The following is a 13,696-nucleotide window of genomic DNA, read 5'->3' as shown; positions in this document are numbered from 1 at the left end:
GCCTCTCAATCTCTCTTCTTAACTGAAATGGTCTATCAAAGCAACATCTCAGTGAATTTCCGCTGCATTGTTTCTGGTACTATCACATCCTTCCTACAGTGTAGTGACCAGACTGCACACTGCTGAGATCCGACCAATGTTTATTTATGTAGAGTTACAGTGCATCTCTAATGGGCCCTTTTGACCCAACCAGCCACACTATCCAGCAATGCACCTATTTTATTCTAGCCTAATCACAAGTCAATTTACAATGACCAATCAACCTACTAACTGGTACGTCTTTGGACTGTGGGAGGAAGCCAGAGCACCAGGATGAAACCCACATGTTTTACAAGGAAAACATACAAACTCCTCACAGAATAGAACTCTGAAATGCCCCGAGCTGTAATAGTGTCGTGCTAAGTGCTGGAGGAACTCAGCAAGAGAGGGGGAAGAAATTAACGGCAATGAAGAAATCAATGTTCGTGCCATCAGGTTGGAGGCTCCCCAGACAGAATCTTCCCCATCTGTGTGACACCCACTCCCTCCTGTCTGCAGGAGCCCTGCCCTTCTCTTTCTGCATGCCCCCTCTTCCCGTCTGTGTGGCAATGAAGCATGACCTTCTTTCTGTTATGTTCGGTGCCCCAACTGCAGAAGGCCAGTATATCATATACCGTCTGAACAACATTATCTGTCTTTAATGCATACTAGGGTCCATCTATTCCTCGGTTCTACCTAGGACCTTACCATTCATGGTGTATTTCCTAGGAGATCTTACAGAAACATATAAAACAATGAAAGGGGATAGGTGAGATTGAGGCAGGGAAGTTGTTTCCACTAGTAGGTGAGACTAGAACTAGGGGATATAGCCTCAATATTTGGGAGAGTAGATTTAGGACAGAAATGAGGAGGAACTACTTTTCCCAGAGAGTGGTGAATCTGTGGAATTCTCTGCCCAATGAAGCAGTGGAGACTACCTCAGTAAATATAGTTAAGACAAGGTTGGGTAGACTCTTGCATACTAGGGGAATTAAGGGTTATGGGGAAAAGGCAGGTAGGTGTAGATGAGACCATGGCCAGATCAGACATGATCTTATTGAATAGCAGAGCAGGCTTGAAGGGCCCGATGGCCTACTTCTCCTCCTATTTCTTATGTTCTAGCCTCACTGGCATTCCCCAAAGTGCATCTGCTACTTCTGAGCCCATTTCACCAATCAGGACTTCAACCAGGCCAGCTTGAAGAAATCTCTTACAAACACGTCACCTGTGGAACCAGAAGAGGCTGCCCGCTTGATCACCGATGCACCACTATCAAGAATGTTCACCATGCCACCCCAAGCCCATTACCTGACTGTGCTCCTCCTCCTGGCATGTATGCAGAGACTGAGGGCCACAGCACCAGTGTAGATAGGTGTTGCAGACATGTATAGATGAAAGTGTGCCTTCAGGAACATACCGAGTGTACCCAAACCAGAACCCGTGGATGAATCAGGAGGTCTGCAGTCTGTTGAGGTCTAGATCTATACCATTCAGGCCTGGCAATTCAGATCCCTACAGGAAGTTCAGTACAACCTGCTGACAACCATTGTAAGAGTAAAAAAGGCAGTTCCGTATGCAATTAGCAACACAGGATGCTGTGGCAGAGATTGCATGCTCCTACTTCCTATAAGGCAAAACCTACGATATTAGTGGCTATAATGCTTCACTTGCTGATGAGCCCAATGCCTTTTATACACATTTTAAAAGGAAGAATACAACTACATCTGTGCAAATCCTCACATTATCTGGTGACCCTGTGATCTGTCTTGGAGGCCATCAACAGAGTGTAAACCTTCACAAGTCATTAGGGCCTGACGATGTTCGTGGCAGAGTACTGAAAACCTGTGCTGACCAACTGGCTGGAGAGTTAAAAGACATCTTCAATCTCTCACTTTTTCATTCAAACGTTGTGCTTTAAAAAGGCATCAATCACACCGGTGCCCAAGAAGATCTGAGTGTGTAGCCTCAACAACTATCACCCAGTAGCAGTCATATCTACTGTGATGAAGTGCTTTGAGAAGTTAACATTGCTAGGATTAACTGCTGTCTGTGCAAGGACCTGGAACTGTTGCAATTTGTGTAATGCGACAAGAGGCCCAGAGTGGATGCAAAATCATTGGCTCTATACTCAGCTTTGGAGTACCTAGACAACAGCAAATCATGCATCATTTATCAATTGCAGCTCAATGTTCAGCACCATCAACCCCTCATTACTAATCAACAAGTTTCAAAACCTGGTTCTCTGCTTCACTCTGCAACTAGATCTTTTAACTTGGTTATCACAAGACCACAGTCAGTGTAGATTTGTAATAACATCTCTTCCCTGCTGACTACCTCAAAGATGCCTGCTTAGCTCACTGCTGTACTCTCACTAATCTCGTGATTGTGTGGCTATGCACAGCTCAAATGCCATGTATAAATTTGCTAATGATCCTACTGGTGTAAGCAGAATCTCAGATGGCAACGAGGGGGTGTACGGGAATGAGATAGACGGTCTGATTGAATGGTGTTGTAACAACCTCGCACAGAACATCAAGCAAGACCAGGAAATTGATTCCAACAACACACACAAAATGCTGGAGGAACTCAGCAGGCCAGGCAACATCTATGGAAAAGAGTAAGCTGACGTTTCAGGTCGAGACCCTTAAGCAGGACCCATGGACATCAGAAAAGGGAAGTCCTCCTTCAGAGATCAGAGGTGAAAAGGGAGACCAGGTTCAAGTTCTGGGGCGACAATATCTTGGAGTATCTCTCCTAGGCCCCCCCTAGTGATGCAATCACAATGAAGGCATAGCAGCAGCAACTCTTCATTTGGAGTTTGAGAAGATTTGGTATGCCACTGATGTCTCTTGCAAATGTTTATAGATGTATTGTGGAGAGAATTCTGACTGGTTGGCATGAGTCCTCCAGTGCACAAGTTCAATGCACACCTGCAGAGAGTTATAGACTCAACCAGTTGATCACGTGTGCAACCCTCCCTGCCATCGAGGACATCTCCAAGATGCAGTACCTTAAGAAGGTAGTTTTCATCACTAAGGACTTTCACCTCCTGGAATATACCCTCTTCACTGTACTACCTTTCGGGAGGAGGTACAGGAGCCGGAAGATGCACATGTGATATTTTAGAAGTAGCTTCTTCCTCTGCACCATCAGGTTTCTGAACCATCCACGAGCCACAAACACTGCCCCATTATTCATCTTTTATACTATTTATTTACTTCAGTAACTTATCTAATTTTTATGTCTTATACTGCATAACTGCCGCAAAACTGCAAATTTCATGATCAGTGATGATAAACCTGATTCCGATTCTCACATCAATACCATCCTGTAGCTTAAGGATTGTCAACATTTCCCACCAATCCTAATATCATCACTTTGCTTGGCTCAATCATCATAAAGCAAACAGCTGGAAGTTGATATTAGAAGTGATGAAGCTCAACCCAGTGGAAAGCAGAAAGGAGAGATAGTATTGTTAAACATAGTGAAGGTTTTCAGTTTACGGTCCTACAACTGGCTTCATCATGAGGATCACTGATGAAGAAAAAAATAATAAAGCTTTTCTCCACTCCTGTCCTTAGACTACCTGATGCTAACATTGAGTGAGAAAACTTGAAAAAATGTAATGTTCATTCACTAGTAATCACACATTTTAAATTGATTAAATGAGAACTATTTATGTTGAGGGAAGTGATTTTGGACATGTTTGGTTTTTTTTGTACAGCAGGTTCTCGAAGCTCCTGCAGAGCAGACTCAAACACAGTACTTTCACATAGCAGAGAGTGAAGAGGATGTGCAAGGAGCCCAAGCAGCTGTGGCAGCTCTTCAAGACTTGCGGTACAATACAGAGAATGGTGCGTAAAGCAGTGTAACGTGGCCATGTTGGTTACTTTAACTCTCTAATATAAACACCAGTTTTGAATTACTGTGAGCCAAGATCATTTCAAAGTAGTAATCTAAGAGTATGTAATTAAGTTACACAGTTAAGGTTTAGAGTATTTTGTTGAAGATTAGTTTACAGACCTCATAAGCACCTGATATCTACAAACGTTTGTAGTTGGTAACATGTGGAATAATTCATATAAGAGTTAGTGTAGTAGGACATATAGAAGTAACCAGCACTTTGGTGAATGGGAGTGTATAATAAACTAGTAAGTAGGAAGGAAGGAATTTACATAATACCTGGGTTGAAATCTATCATTATCATCAGGTTAAGGATATCATCACATTAATACCAGCCTAGTTTAAGTCACGCATAAACCATGTTTAAATTTCCTTTCTGAGCAACTTATTTATTAAGGAGTCATAGAATACCACAAAGCAAAAATAGGCACTCCAGACCATCTAGTCCATGGCAGCCTTGTCTTCTGCCTAGTCCCACCTATAAGCAATTGGACCATATCCCTCCCTACCTCTCCAATCCACGAACCTATCCAAGCTGATTTGAAGAGCCTGAGAGTGTCTTCAGGCTGGATGGTGAAATCTGGGCCCCAGGTGAGTCACTGGGCAGTGTGGTCAAGGCTCAGAGCCTTTTGTAGCAGTGTTGCCTAGGTCCTAGTGTGAGGTACAATAGACAAGTTAAACACCGGCCCAGGTTGGAGGCAAGAGCTGACTTTGCTTGCTCTCTGCGATGTTCACTCCTCCCTACAGGGTACTGGAGCCTTTTGCTGTTCAGTTGTTTGGTCAATTTAAACACCGACTCAGATAGACTGAAAAGACAGGGTGTCGAGATCGGAGGCGAGAGCCAGTTCCGCTCGTTCTCCACAGTGGTCGTTTACTTGGATTTTCAGAAGGCATTTGATAAGATGCCACACATGAGGCTGCTTAACAAGATAAAATCCTATGGCGTTATAGACAAGATACTGGCATGGAGAGAGGAATAGCTGATAGGCAGGAGGTCGCGAGTGGGAATAAAAGGGGCCTTTTCTAGTAGGTTGCCGGTGACTAGTGGTGTTCCTCAGGGGTCAGTATTGAGACCGCTATTTTTCACATTGTTTGTCAACAATTTGGATAATGGAATTGATAGCTTTGTGGCAAAGTTGTGCCAGAGTTAGGTGAAGGGGTAGGTAGTGCTGAGGAAGCAATGCGATTAATTGCAGCAGGACTTAGACAAATTGGAGGAATGGGCAAAAAAACTGGCAGGTGGGACATTTATGATAATGTATTTTAGTAAAAGGAACAATAGTGTGGACTATTATCTAAATAGGGAAAAGGTTCAAACATCAGAAGTACAGGCAGACTTGCAAGACTCCCATAAGGTTAATTTGCAGGTTGAGTCTGTAGTAAAGAAGGCAAATGCAATGTTGGCACTTGTTTCAAGGAGAATAATATATAAAAGCAAGAGGATAATGTTGAGCCTTTATAAGACACTATTCAGGCTGCACTTGGAGTATTGACAACCCTCTTGAGCCCTTTATGTCAGAAAGGATGTGTTGTCATTGTCATAGGATTAGCCGTGATGAAATTTCAGAGCAGACTCAATGAGCTGAATGGCCTAATTCGTCTCCTCCGTCTCGTGCTTTATGGTCATCTCCATGGCACTGAGGCTGTGAAGACTGCCCCAGCTGCTTGCCCACTAATGTGATGAACTGATATACGAGGCCTAGGGCCTACTCCGGTCTGTCCAGATATTCCAAGGTTGAGTGAAGAGCCAATGAAGTGGCATTTGCTGTGGACTTGTGCCAGTAGACAAAGGGGAGCGGATCCACGTTGCTCTTAGTTGATAGGTTTCATCACCAACTTCTCAAACTATTTCATTGCTGCTGATGTGAGTACTACTGGCTGATGGTCACTGAGGCAGGTTACCATGTTCTTCTTAGGCTCTGGTATAATTGAAGACAGCTTGAAGGAGATAGATACCTCAGACTGCTGAAGTGAGCGTTTAAACATCTCAGTGAATACTCCAGCCACTTCTTTAGTACTGGAGTGTAGCACAGGTCTTTAGTACTCGGTGGTACCCCATCTGGGCTGGATGCTTTCTATGGATTCACCCACCTGAAGGATCCTTGCACCTCGGCCTAAGAGACTGAAATCACAGGATCATCAGAGGCGGTGGGATTTTGTGATGGTTCTTCCATGTCTTAACAGTTGAAGTGAGCATGCAAGACATTGACCTCACATGGAAGTGAAGTTCTGGTGTCTCCTAAGATGCACAAGACCATTTAGGCATTGTGCCTGTTGTTGAGTATCCTTCGTTGATTCAAGTTTACTTCAGAGTTGCCAATTCACCTTTGAGATGGCTTTCTGGAGATCGTTCCTGGACCTCTTGTAATGTTCTTGGTTGCCAGACCTGAATGCCTCTGATCTGGCCCTCGGAAGATAGTGGATCTCATGACCATCTACGGCTTCTGGTTGGGGAAGACACTGGATAATTTTAGGGGTCACATGCACCTACTACTGTTTTTATACAGTTTGTGACAAACATAGTGTATTCATTCAGATCCACAGATGAGTCCTCGAACACAGCCCAATCCACCAACTCAAAGCAATTCCATAGCCTCCCGTGATCACCTCTTTGTTGTAGGAGGAAGACTGCCAAGTGATCAGATTTCCTAGAATGTGATCTGGGCATGGAACTGTAGACGTTCCTTACCCTGCTATAGCAGTGGTCTAGTGTGTTGGGAACCTCTGCTGCTACAGGTTATATGCTGATTCTAATTGGGCAAGAATTTCTTCAAACAAGCCTGATTGAAATTCCCAACTATGATATGAAATGAGTAAAGGTGGACTGTTTCTTCTTTGGCAACAGCATCATGAAATATCTCAAGCACTTGATTGTAGTTGGCAGCTGGTGGTATGTAAACTGTGGACAGGATCACAGAACTCTCTTGGTAAATAGAGCAGTCAGCACTTAATCTTTAGGTGTTATAGGTCGGGGGAATATGAGTACGACAAAACCACCACATCAGACATTTCAATTTTGGCACAGTGTAAAGAATTCATTGTGCTTTTAGTCACTTAAAAAGTCTGTGCAAGCTCAATGTTTATCTTGTTATTTAAAGCAATGTACGTTTGTAAGACTTGACCAGATTTATAAAAAATCATAAATTATTGGAAATCTGAACTTTTTTGTACTTGAAGATGGGGCATTCGCATTAACTAGAATATGGTTTGTTTCTGATCAGTGCTAAAGGGTCTGATTTCACTTGTTGACAGGACATTAGTGACATGCCCTTAAGCATTGTACTAATTGCCCAAGTGGCAATGTGCTGATAAAGATTAGTATTTGGATTCACCATACAAAGCTGAAGTCATGTGGACAATTAGTGCCATTAATGCATGCACAGTCTGTTGGAAGAAGGTGTAATGTAAAACAATCAAATATTCATTTGACCTATGATGAATGTGTTGAATTGTTATTTTTGACAGATAGATACTTTATTGATCCCAAAGGAAATTAGTGTCACTGGAGCATTACAAGTGCTCAGATATACAAATATTAGAAGAGAAGAAAGAAAAAATAAAAATAAATTACCTTCAGCAGTCCAACAAGAGGGGATCATCACTTCTCTGGCTATAATTGACTCATTATAGAGCCTAATGGCCAAGGGTAAGAATGACTTCATGTAGCGCTTTATGGAGCAGCACAGTTGTCTTAGTCTATTACTAAAAGTGCTCCTCTGTTCAGCCAAGGTGGCATGCAGAGGGTGAGAAACATTGTCCAGAATTGCCAGGACTTTCCAAAGGGTCCTTTGTTCTACCACAGTCTTCAGTGTGTCCAGTTTGACTCCAATAATATATAGCCAGCCTTTCTAAATCAGTTTATGGAGCCTGTTGGCATCACCCGTGTTGATGCCACTGCTCCAGCATGCCACCTCAAAGAAGATTGCACAGACTGGTAGGACATGTGAAGGAGAGGCCTGGATACTCCAAAGGGCCTCAGTCTCCTCAAGAAGTAGAGGCGACTCTAACCCTTCTTCTACACAGCCTCTGCGTTGGTGCTCCACTCAAGTCTGTCATCCAGGTGCACTCCCAGGTACTTGTAGGTCCTCACCACATGCACACCATCAATAGTCTTACTGATGTTGAGCTGTGGACTATTCAGCTTGCACCATTTGACTAAGTCCTCCACCGGGGCCCTGTATTCATCCTCCCATCCTCCCTTTACGCATCCACTCTTGCTGAGTCATTAGAGAATTTCTGTAGATGTGACTTAGTGTTGTATCTAAAGTCTGAGATATACAGGGTAAACAGCAAGGGAGCCAGTATAGTCCGGCTTGGGACGACACAGCTCTGAAGCTGCACAAACTGTAGTCTGCCAGTCAGGCGGTCCGTTATCCAGGATACAATGAAAGTGCCAGCCCTGCATTGAATGGAGTTTCTCCCCAGCAATGAGGGCTATATGGTATTGAAGACACTTCAGAAATAATAAAAACATGATCCTCATAGTGCTGCCCTGCTTATCCAAATGGGATACCTGTTCAGCAAGCAGATGACAGCATCATCGATTCTAATATGCTCCTGGTAGGCAAACTGCAGCGGCTCAAGATCTGTCCAGGTGTCAGAGGCGAGCCAGGACCAACCTCTCTAGGGTCTTCATGATGTGTGAGGTCAGAACCACTGGACAGTGGTCATTCAAGACTTTTGTTTGGCCCTTCTTGGGTACTGGGACCACACATTTCAATGGTTCAATTTAATATCAGAGAATGCATACAGTAAACAACCTGAAATTTTGCTTGTATTTTACTTGTATTTAACTTTCCTATGATTGCTTGTATATTTATTTAATTGCCTATATGCATTAATTGTTCAGTGAAATTTCCAGTAATTATGATACCATTGCTTCTGCACTTTCCTATAAACTTAATTAAAGTACACGAGTCACACTACTTGAATTACTATTTTTAGGTTTATTCTTATCATTGGAATTTTTGGTATTTCTAGTCAAGAATGAGATGACCATAGCGACTTTTTCCTTTGTTTTCTTTTTTTCCTTGGCTCCACTATCTTCTTTTTCTCTTTCTTCTAACATTGAATAAAATCATCATTAGCAACAAATTTATGCCTTATTCTTGACTTCAGTAGAACCTTTGGATCGCAAAAGCATTAGGATCCAACAGATCAGGTGCCCCTCCTCCTTCCCTTTCTCTCATTGTCCACTTTCCTCTCCTTACAGACTCCTTCATCTCCAGCGCTTTACCTATAACACCTATCACCTCCCAGCTTCTCACTTCATCCCCTTCCCCCAAACACCTGGCTTCACCTGTCCCCTTCCAGCTCGTACACCTTCCTCTCCCCTACCTTCCTATTCTGGCTTCTTCCTCTTTCCTTCCCAATCCTCAAGAAGGATCTCGACCCAAATCATCGACTGTTTATTTATTTCCTTAGATACTGCCTGACCTGCTGAGTTCCTCCATCATTTTGAGGGTGTTACTCAGGATTTCCAGCATCTACAAAATCACTTGTACTTAAGATCCAACAGTGGTGCCTATTTAAACTTACCTTTGTGACCTGAACATGGCATATATCCCTCCCTTCCTTGCCCGTTCATAAGCTTGTGTGAATACACCTTAAACATTGCAATGATGTGTATAAAATAAAACTTGCCCTGTAAATCTCCTTCTTCTCCAGAATTTGAAGAAAAAGAAATTAAGGATGAGGAGAAACACTTCTCTGACTTTATTCCTGTTGCTTCTTTTTCTAGGAGATCGGATGGATTCAACGGCTGTGAACATACTCCAACAGATCATCGGTTTAGCTCCTGAGCACCACGATGCTGCTGTGGCTTCAGTAGTTACCATGGCCCCTGGTACATTAACAGTAGTAGAACAAGTAAGATTTCCCATCTCCATAGTAGGAATTATCTATCACTGAACTATGTCAAACATAAAGCTCCATTCTGCCTCAAACTCAAAAGAGTACTTCCAGCTACATTATAGTAACAGTTTTTGTGACACACTATGGTCTGAGTAGTTCTGCAGTTGCTTTTTCTTGTATTAATGGCATTCTTACTATGCAGGCATATACAGTTCACTCACCTTTCTCATTCCTCTTTGGTGGCCACTTTATTAATTACATCTGTACACATACTCATTAATGCAAATATCTAATCAGCCAACCATGTGGCAGCAACTCAATGAATAAAAACATGAGACATGGTCAAATGGTTCAGTTATTGTTCAGACATCAGAAAGAGGAAGAAATGTGATCTAAGTGACAATGACGATGGAATGATTGTTGGTGCCTGATGGGGTGGTTTGAGTATCTCAGAAACTGATCGTCTGGGATTTTCATGCACAATATGTTCCAGATGCTGGGAGAGTCCAGTACCAGAGGGCATGGTTTGAGAATAAGGGGTAGGTCATTTAGGACAGAGTTAAGGAAAAACTTCTTCTCCCAGAGAGCTGTGGGGGTTTGGAATGCACTGCCTCAGAAGGTAGTGGAGGCCAATTCTCTGGATGCTTTCAAGAAGGAGCTAGGTAGGTATCTTATGGATAGGGGAATCAAGGGATATGGGGACAAGGCAGGAACAGGGTATTGATAGTAATTGATCAGCCATGATCTCAAAATGGCGGTGCAGGCTTGAAGGGCCGAATGGTCTACTTCTGCACCTATTGTCTATTGTCCTTTGTCTATTTTGCAGTTTGATAGGCCCAACCAGGATAAGTCTTACAAAGTGAATGGTAGGGCACCAAGAAGTGTGTTAGAACAAAGGGACCTAGAAATAGCAGGTCCGTAATTTGTTGAAAGTGACATCACAGGCAGAAAAGGTTGTGAACAAAGCTTTTGGTACATTGGCCTTCATAAATCAATGTATTGAGTACAGGAGATGGGATGTTATGTTGAAGTTGTATAAGATGTTGATGAGGCCTAATATGGAGTGCCTACCTACAAGGAAAGATGTAAACAAGGTTGAAAGATATCAGGGAAAATTTACAAGAATGTTGCTGGATCTGGAGGACCTGAGTTATAACAAAAGATTGAATAGGTTAGGATTGCATTCTTCAGAATGTAGAAGATTGAGAGAAAATTTGATAGAGGCATACTAAATTATGAGGGTTATAGATAGGGTAGATCAGGGAGGGTGGAACTACAACCAAAGGTCATAGGTTAAGGGTGACAGGTGAAAAGTTTAAGGGGAGCATGAGGGGAAACTTCTTCAGTCAGAGGGTTGTGAGAGTGTGGAATGAGCTGCCAGCACAAGTGATGCATGGGAGCTGAATTTCACCATTTAAGCGGTTTAGATAAGTGCATGGATAGTAGAGATAAGGAGGGCTATGGTCCTGGTGCAGGTCAATGGAGTAGGCAGTTTAAATGGTTTGGCACAGACTAGATGGATCAAAGGGCCTGTTTCTGTGCTATATTTCTCTATGACTCAGTCACATGCTCTCTGTACCTCGCACACAGACCCATTGCTGTTCCTCATGATCACCATCTGCTTCCCTCATTGCTTTCATGCACCGGAGATGACCATGCAGGAGTTCTGTCGGTAAATTCATCCCCAGTCAATCCCCATTTGGTCATGAATAATAGTATTACTAAAAGTAATCGAAAGTTCTAGTTCCTGCTGGAGGTGACTTGACAAAGGTGGCTGATCCTGTTTCAAAGCCGATCGAGAGTTTTCATGATAATTCCAGGAGCTTACTTCTATTCATGCAGTCATGCATGGTGCAAACTCAGGTTGAGATATTACATACAAACCCTCAACAGTCTGCTGATGAAAATTAATTTTTTGCTGCCTTGGGTTGCTGAAGAATAGGCACTTGATTGACATCTCTGAATGTTGCTACTTGAAAGTACCTGCGCCTTTGGAAGGGAAGGTAGCAAATTTAGGGAGACAAAGAGAATATAGCAGGCAAATTACTTTTATATTGCCTTGTTTCTGTATTGGAAAAATGAATTGGTTAAATTGCATTGATCCTATGCTTTTCTTATCTGCAGGCTGAAGATGAAGCAGCAGGCAACCATACGGTGATGATTCAGCAGGCCTTGGAACAGGCCTCAGTGGAGCTTGGAGAAGGACATCATCTTGTCGAGCAAGTGGTGGTCTCCTCTGATGATGTGGAAGGGATTGAGACTGTAACTGTTTATACTCAGGGTGAAGAGACATCTGAATTCATTGTTTACGTGCAAGAAGCTGTGCAATCAGAGGAGCAGGCAATGGGAAAAAAAATTGAGGAAGTATGACCGCTTCTGTAACCTTCAGCCAGATCTTTAACTAGCTGGAACAAGCAGTCAAGAGGTTCTATGTTTCTGGTTTGCATTTGTTTAAAATGGCAATATCCATGTATTTAATGAACACTGTTCAGCTGAAGAGTGGCAGAAAATTACCAAATATCAATGCTTTTGAAGAAGTAATGGTTTGGGATAAGTTTCCTTTGGTTTCTTCACATTTTTAATTTGTTGGTTCCTTTTGCCAGCCCCCACACCTCATTCCTTCAAGCTTTACTGATCCATGATTCTCTTTAAAATGATCAGGAATAATGAAATGGCCCAAATCCAGGGATATTGCCAAGGTTACCACCCAAGGTTGGCTACCCAGGAAGATTCATTTAGGCAGCCGGGGTGGAGGAGGGCATTATAGTTTACCATACACCTCATCATGTACAGGCAGTGTGATGTGAGAGGGGAAAACCCAAAATGGAGAAGCTCAGGAAAGCCAAGGCTTTGGAACACCTCACAGTTTTGATTTTTCTTGCAGTGTTTTGTTTAAACAAAATCATTCAGCTTGGTGTCCTGTGGCGGATAAGTCTAATAGACTTACAGATTAAAAAAATAAAGTGGAGTGCAGGAATATTTTTAATTTATTCAATGTTAACAGTAACTTGACCTACTTTGAAATGTTAAATATCCTAAACAACAGTGAGACTGTTCTAGGTCAGGTGTGAGCACGAGTTAAACTGATTAATATTCTATGCCGTTGGTGTGAAGCAAATCTTAGCACATCTGGCACACTTGATAAATAGCCTATTTTTGAATTTTGTGGAGAAATTGACGTTAAATATGCATAAATGTGTAACAATGCATGAATTTAATTCAAAACTTGCAAATGCTGGAATTCTGAAATAAAACCAAAACTCCTGGAAAAACTGAGTAGAATTTATCAGATTTTTGATGTTGATCCTTGGACAAATTCAGAAAGTGGGAGTTTAGCCTGTTTCTTTATTAATGAAAACAATATTGTGATGGAGATGGGGAGAATAAGTAGTAAAAGACCAGTTTAGCTCTTAAAGACAAAAATGGGTTTAAAGCAGATCGCTTTCTAAATAGTTAATGGACTCAATATTCATGTGTTCGCTAGTCACTGTGAGTCAGCATTGGGGCCCCTGCTCTCTTACTGCCAGGGATCTGTAGTCATTGTTCAGCAAAATAAAAGAGCATTTTTCTTTTTGTAAGAAGCCTAATTCCAAAGTATTTTGCTGGTTGCAAAGAACCCAATATTCACCTGTAATCAACTGCCAAATGACTCTTCTATTTTGGATTTTTAAAAAGAGTCTTGCTCAAATTTGTTACCTGATCCAGTAGTTTAACAAAAAGTAAGGCTGTTCAATTAATCTGAAGAATGTTTGCCAACAACAGGAAACATCAGCTATTTTTAAATAGCACAGATGAAGTAATCAAATTAGGAAGCAACGAAAACATAAATAAGGGTGGTAAGGGAAAGAAAAAAGGAAGGCTAATTTTGTCATCTCCATTACTGATCATTTTGTAAAGGAATGACACTGTTGCAAATGATTTC

The 13,696-nt window shown here is 42.1% G+C and overlaps 1 protein-coding gene across 4 annotated transcripts in view; it reads left to right on the top strand.

Moving 5' to 3' along the window:
• LOC132396921 (zinc finger protein ZFAT-like) overlaps positions 1-13,150 on the top strand; it is a 116,555-nt gene extending 103,405 nt beyond the window's left edge. For 2 of the 4 annotated variants that reach the window (XM_059975043.1, XM_059975038.1), the window contains exons 14-16: positions 3,743-3,872; positions 9,662-9,789; positions 11,899-13,148. In XM_059975043.1, coding sequence (XP_059831026.1) covers positions 3,743-3,872; positions 9,662-9,789; positions 11,899-12,144 — 504 coding nt within the window. In that variant the 3' untranslated portion in view covers positions 12,145-13,148. Of the gene's footprint in view, positions 1-3,742; positions 3,873-9,661; positions 9,790-11,898 lie in introns of all 4 variants that reach the window. The other 2 variants (XM_059975029.1, XM_059975019.1) reach the window with 2 other exon arrangements.
• The last annotated feature ends 546 nt before the right edge of the window (positions 13,151-13,696 follow it).

Source organism: Hypanus sabinus, chromosome 1 (genome assembly GCF_030144855.1).
Source record: "Hypanus sabinus isolate sHypSab1 chromosome 1, sHypSab1.hap1, whole genome shotgun sequence".
In the NCBI taxonomy this organism is placed as follows: domain Eukaryota; kingdom Metazoa; phylum Chordata; class Chondrichthyes; order Myliobatiformes; family Dasyatidae; genus Hypanus; species Hypanus sabinus.
This window is presented reverse-complemented; position numbering and strand designations above follow the sequence as displayed.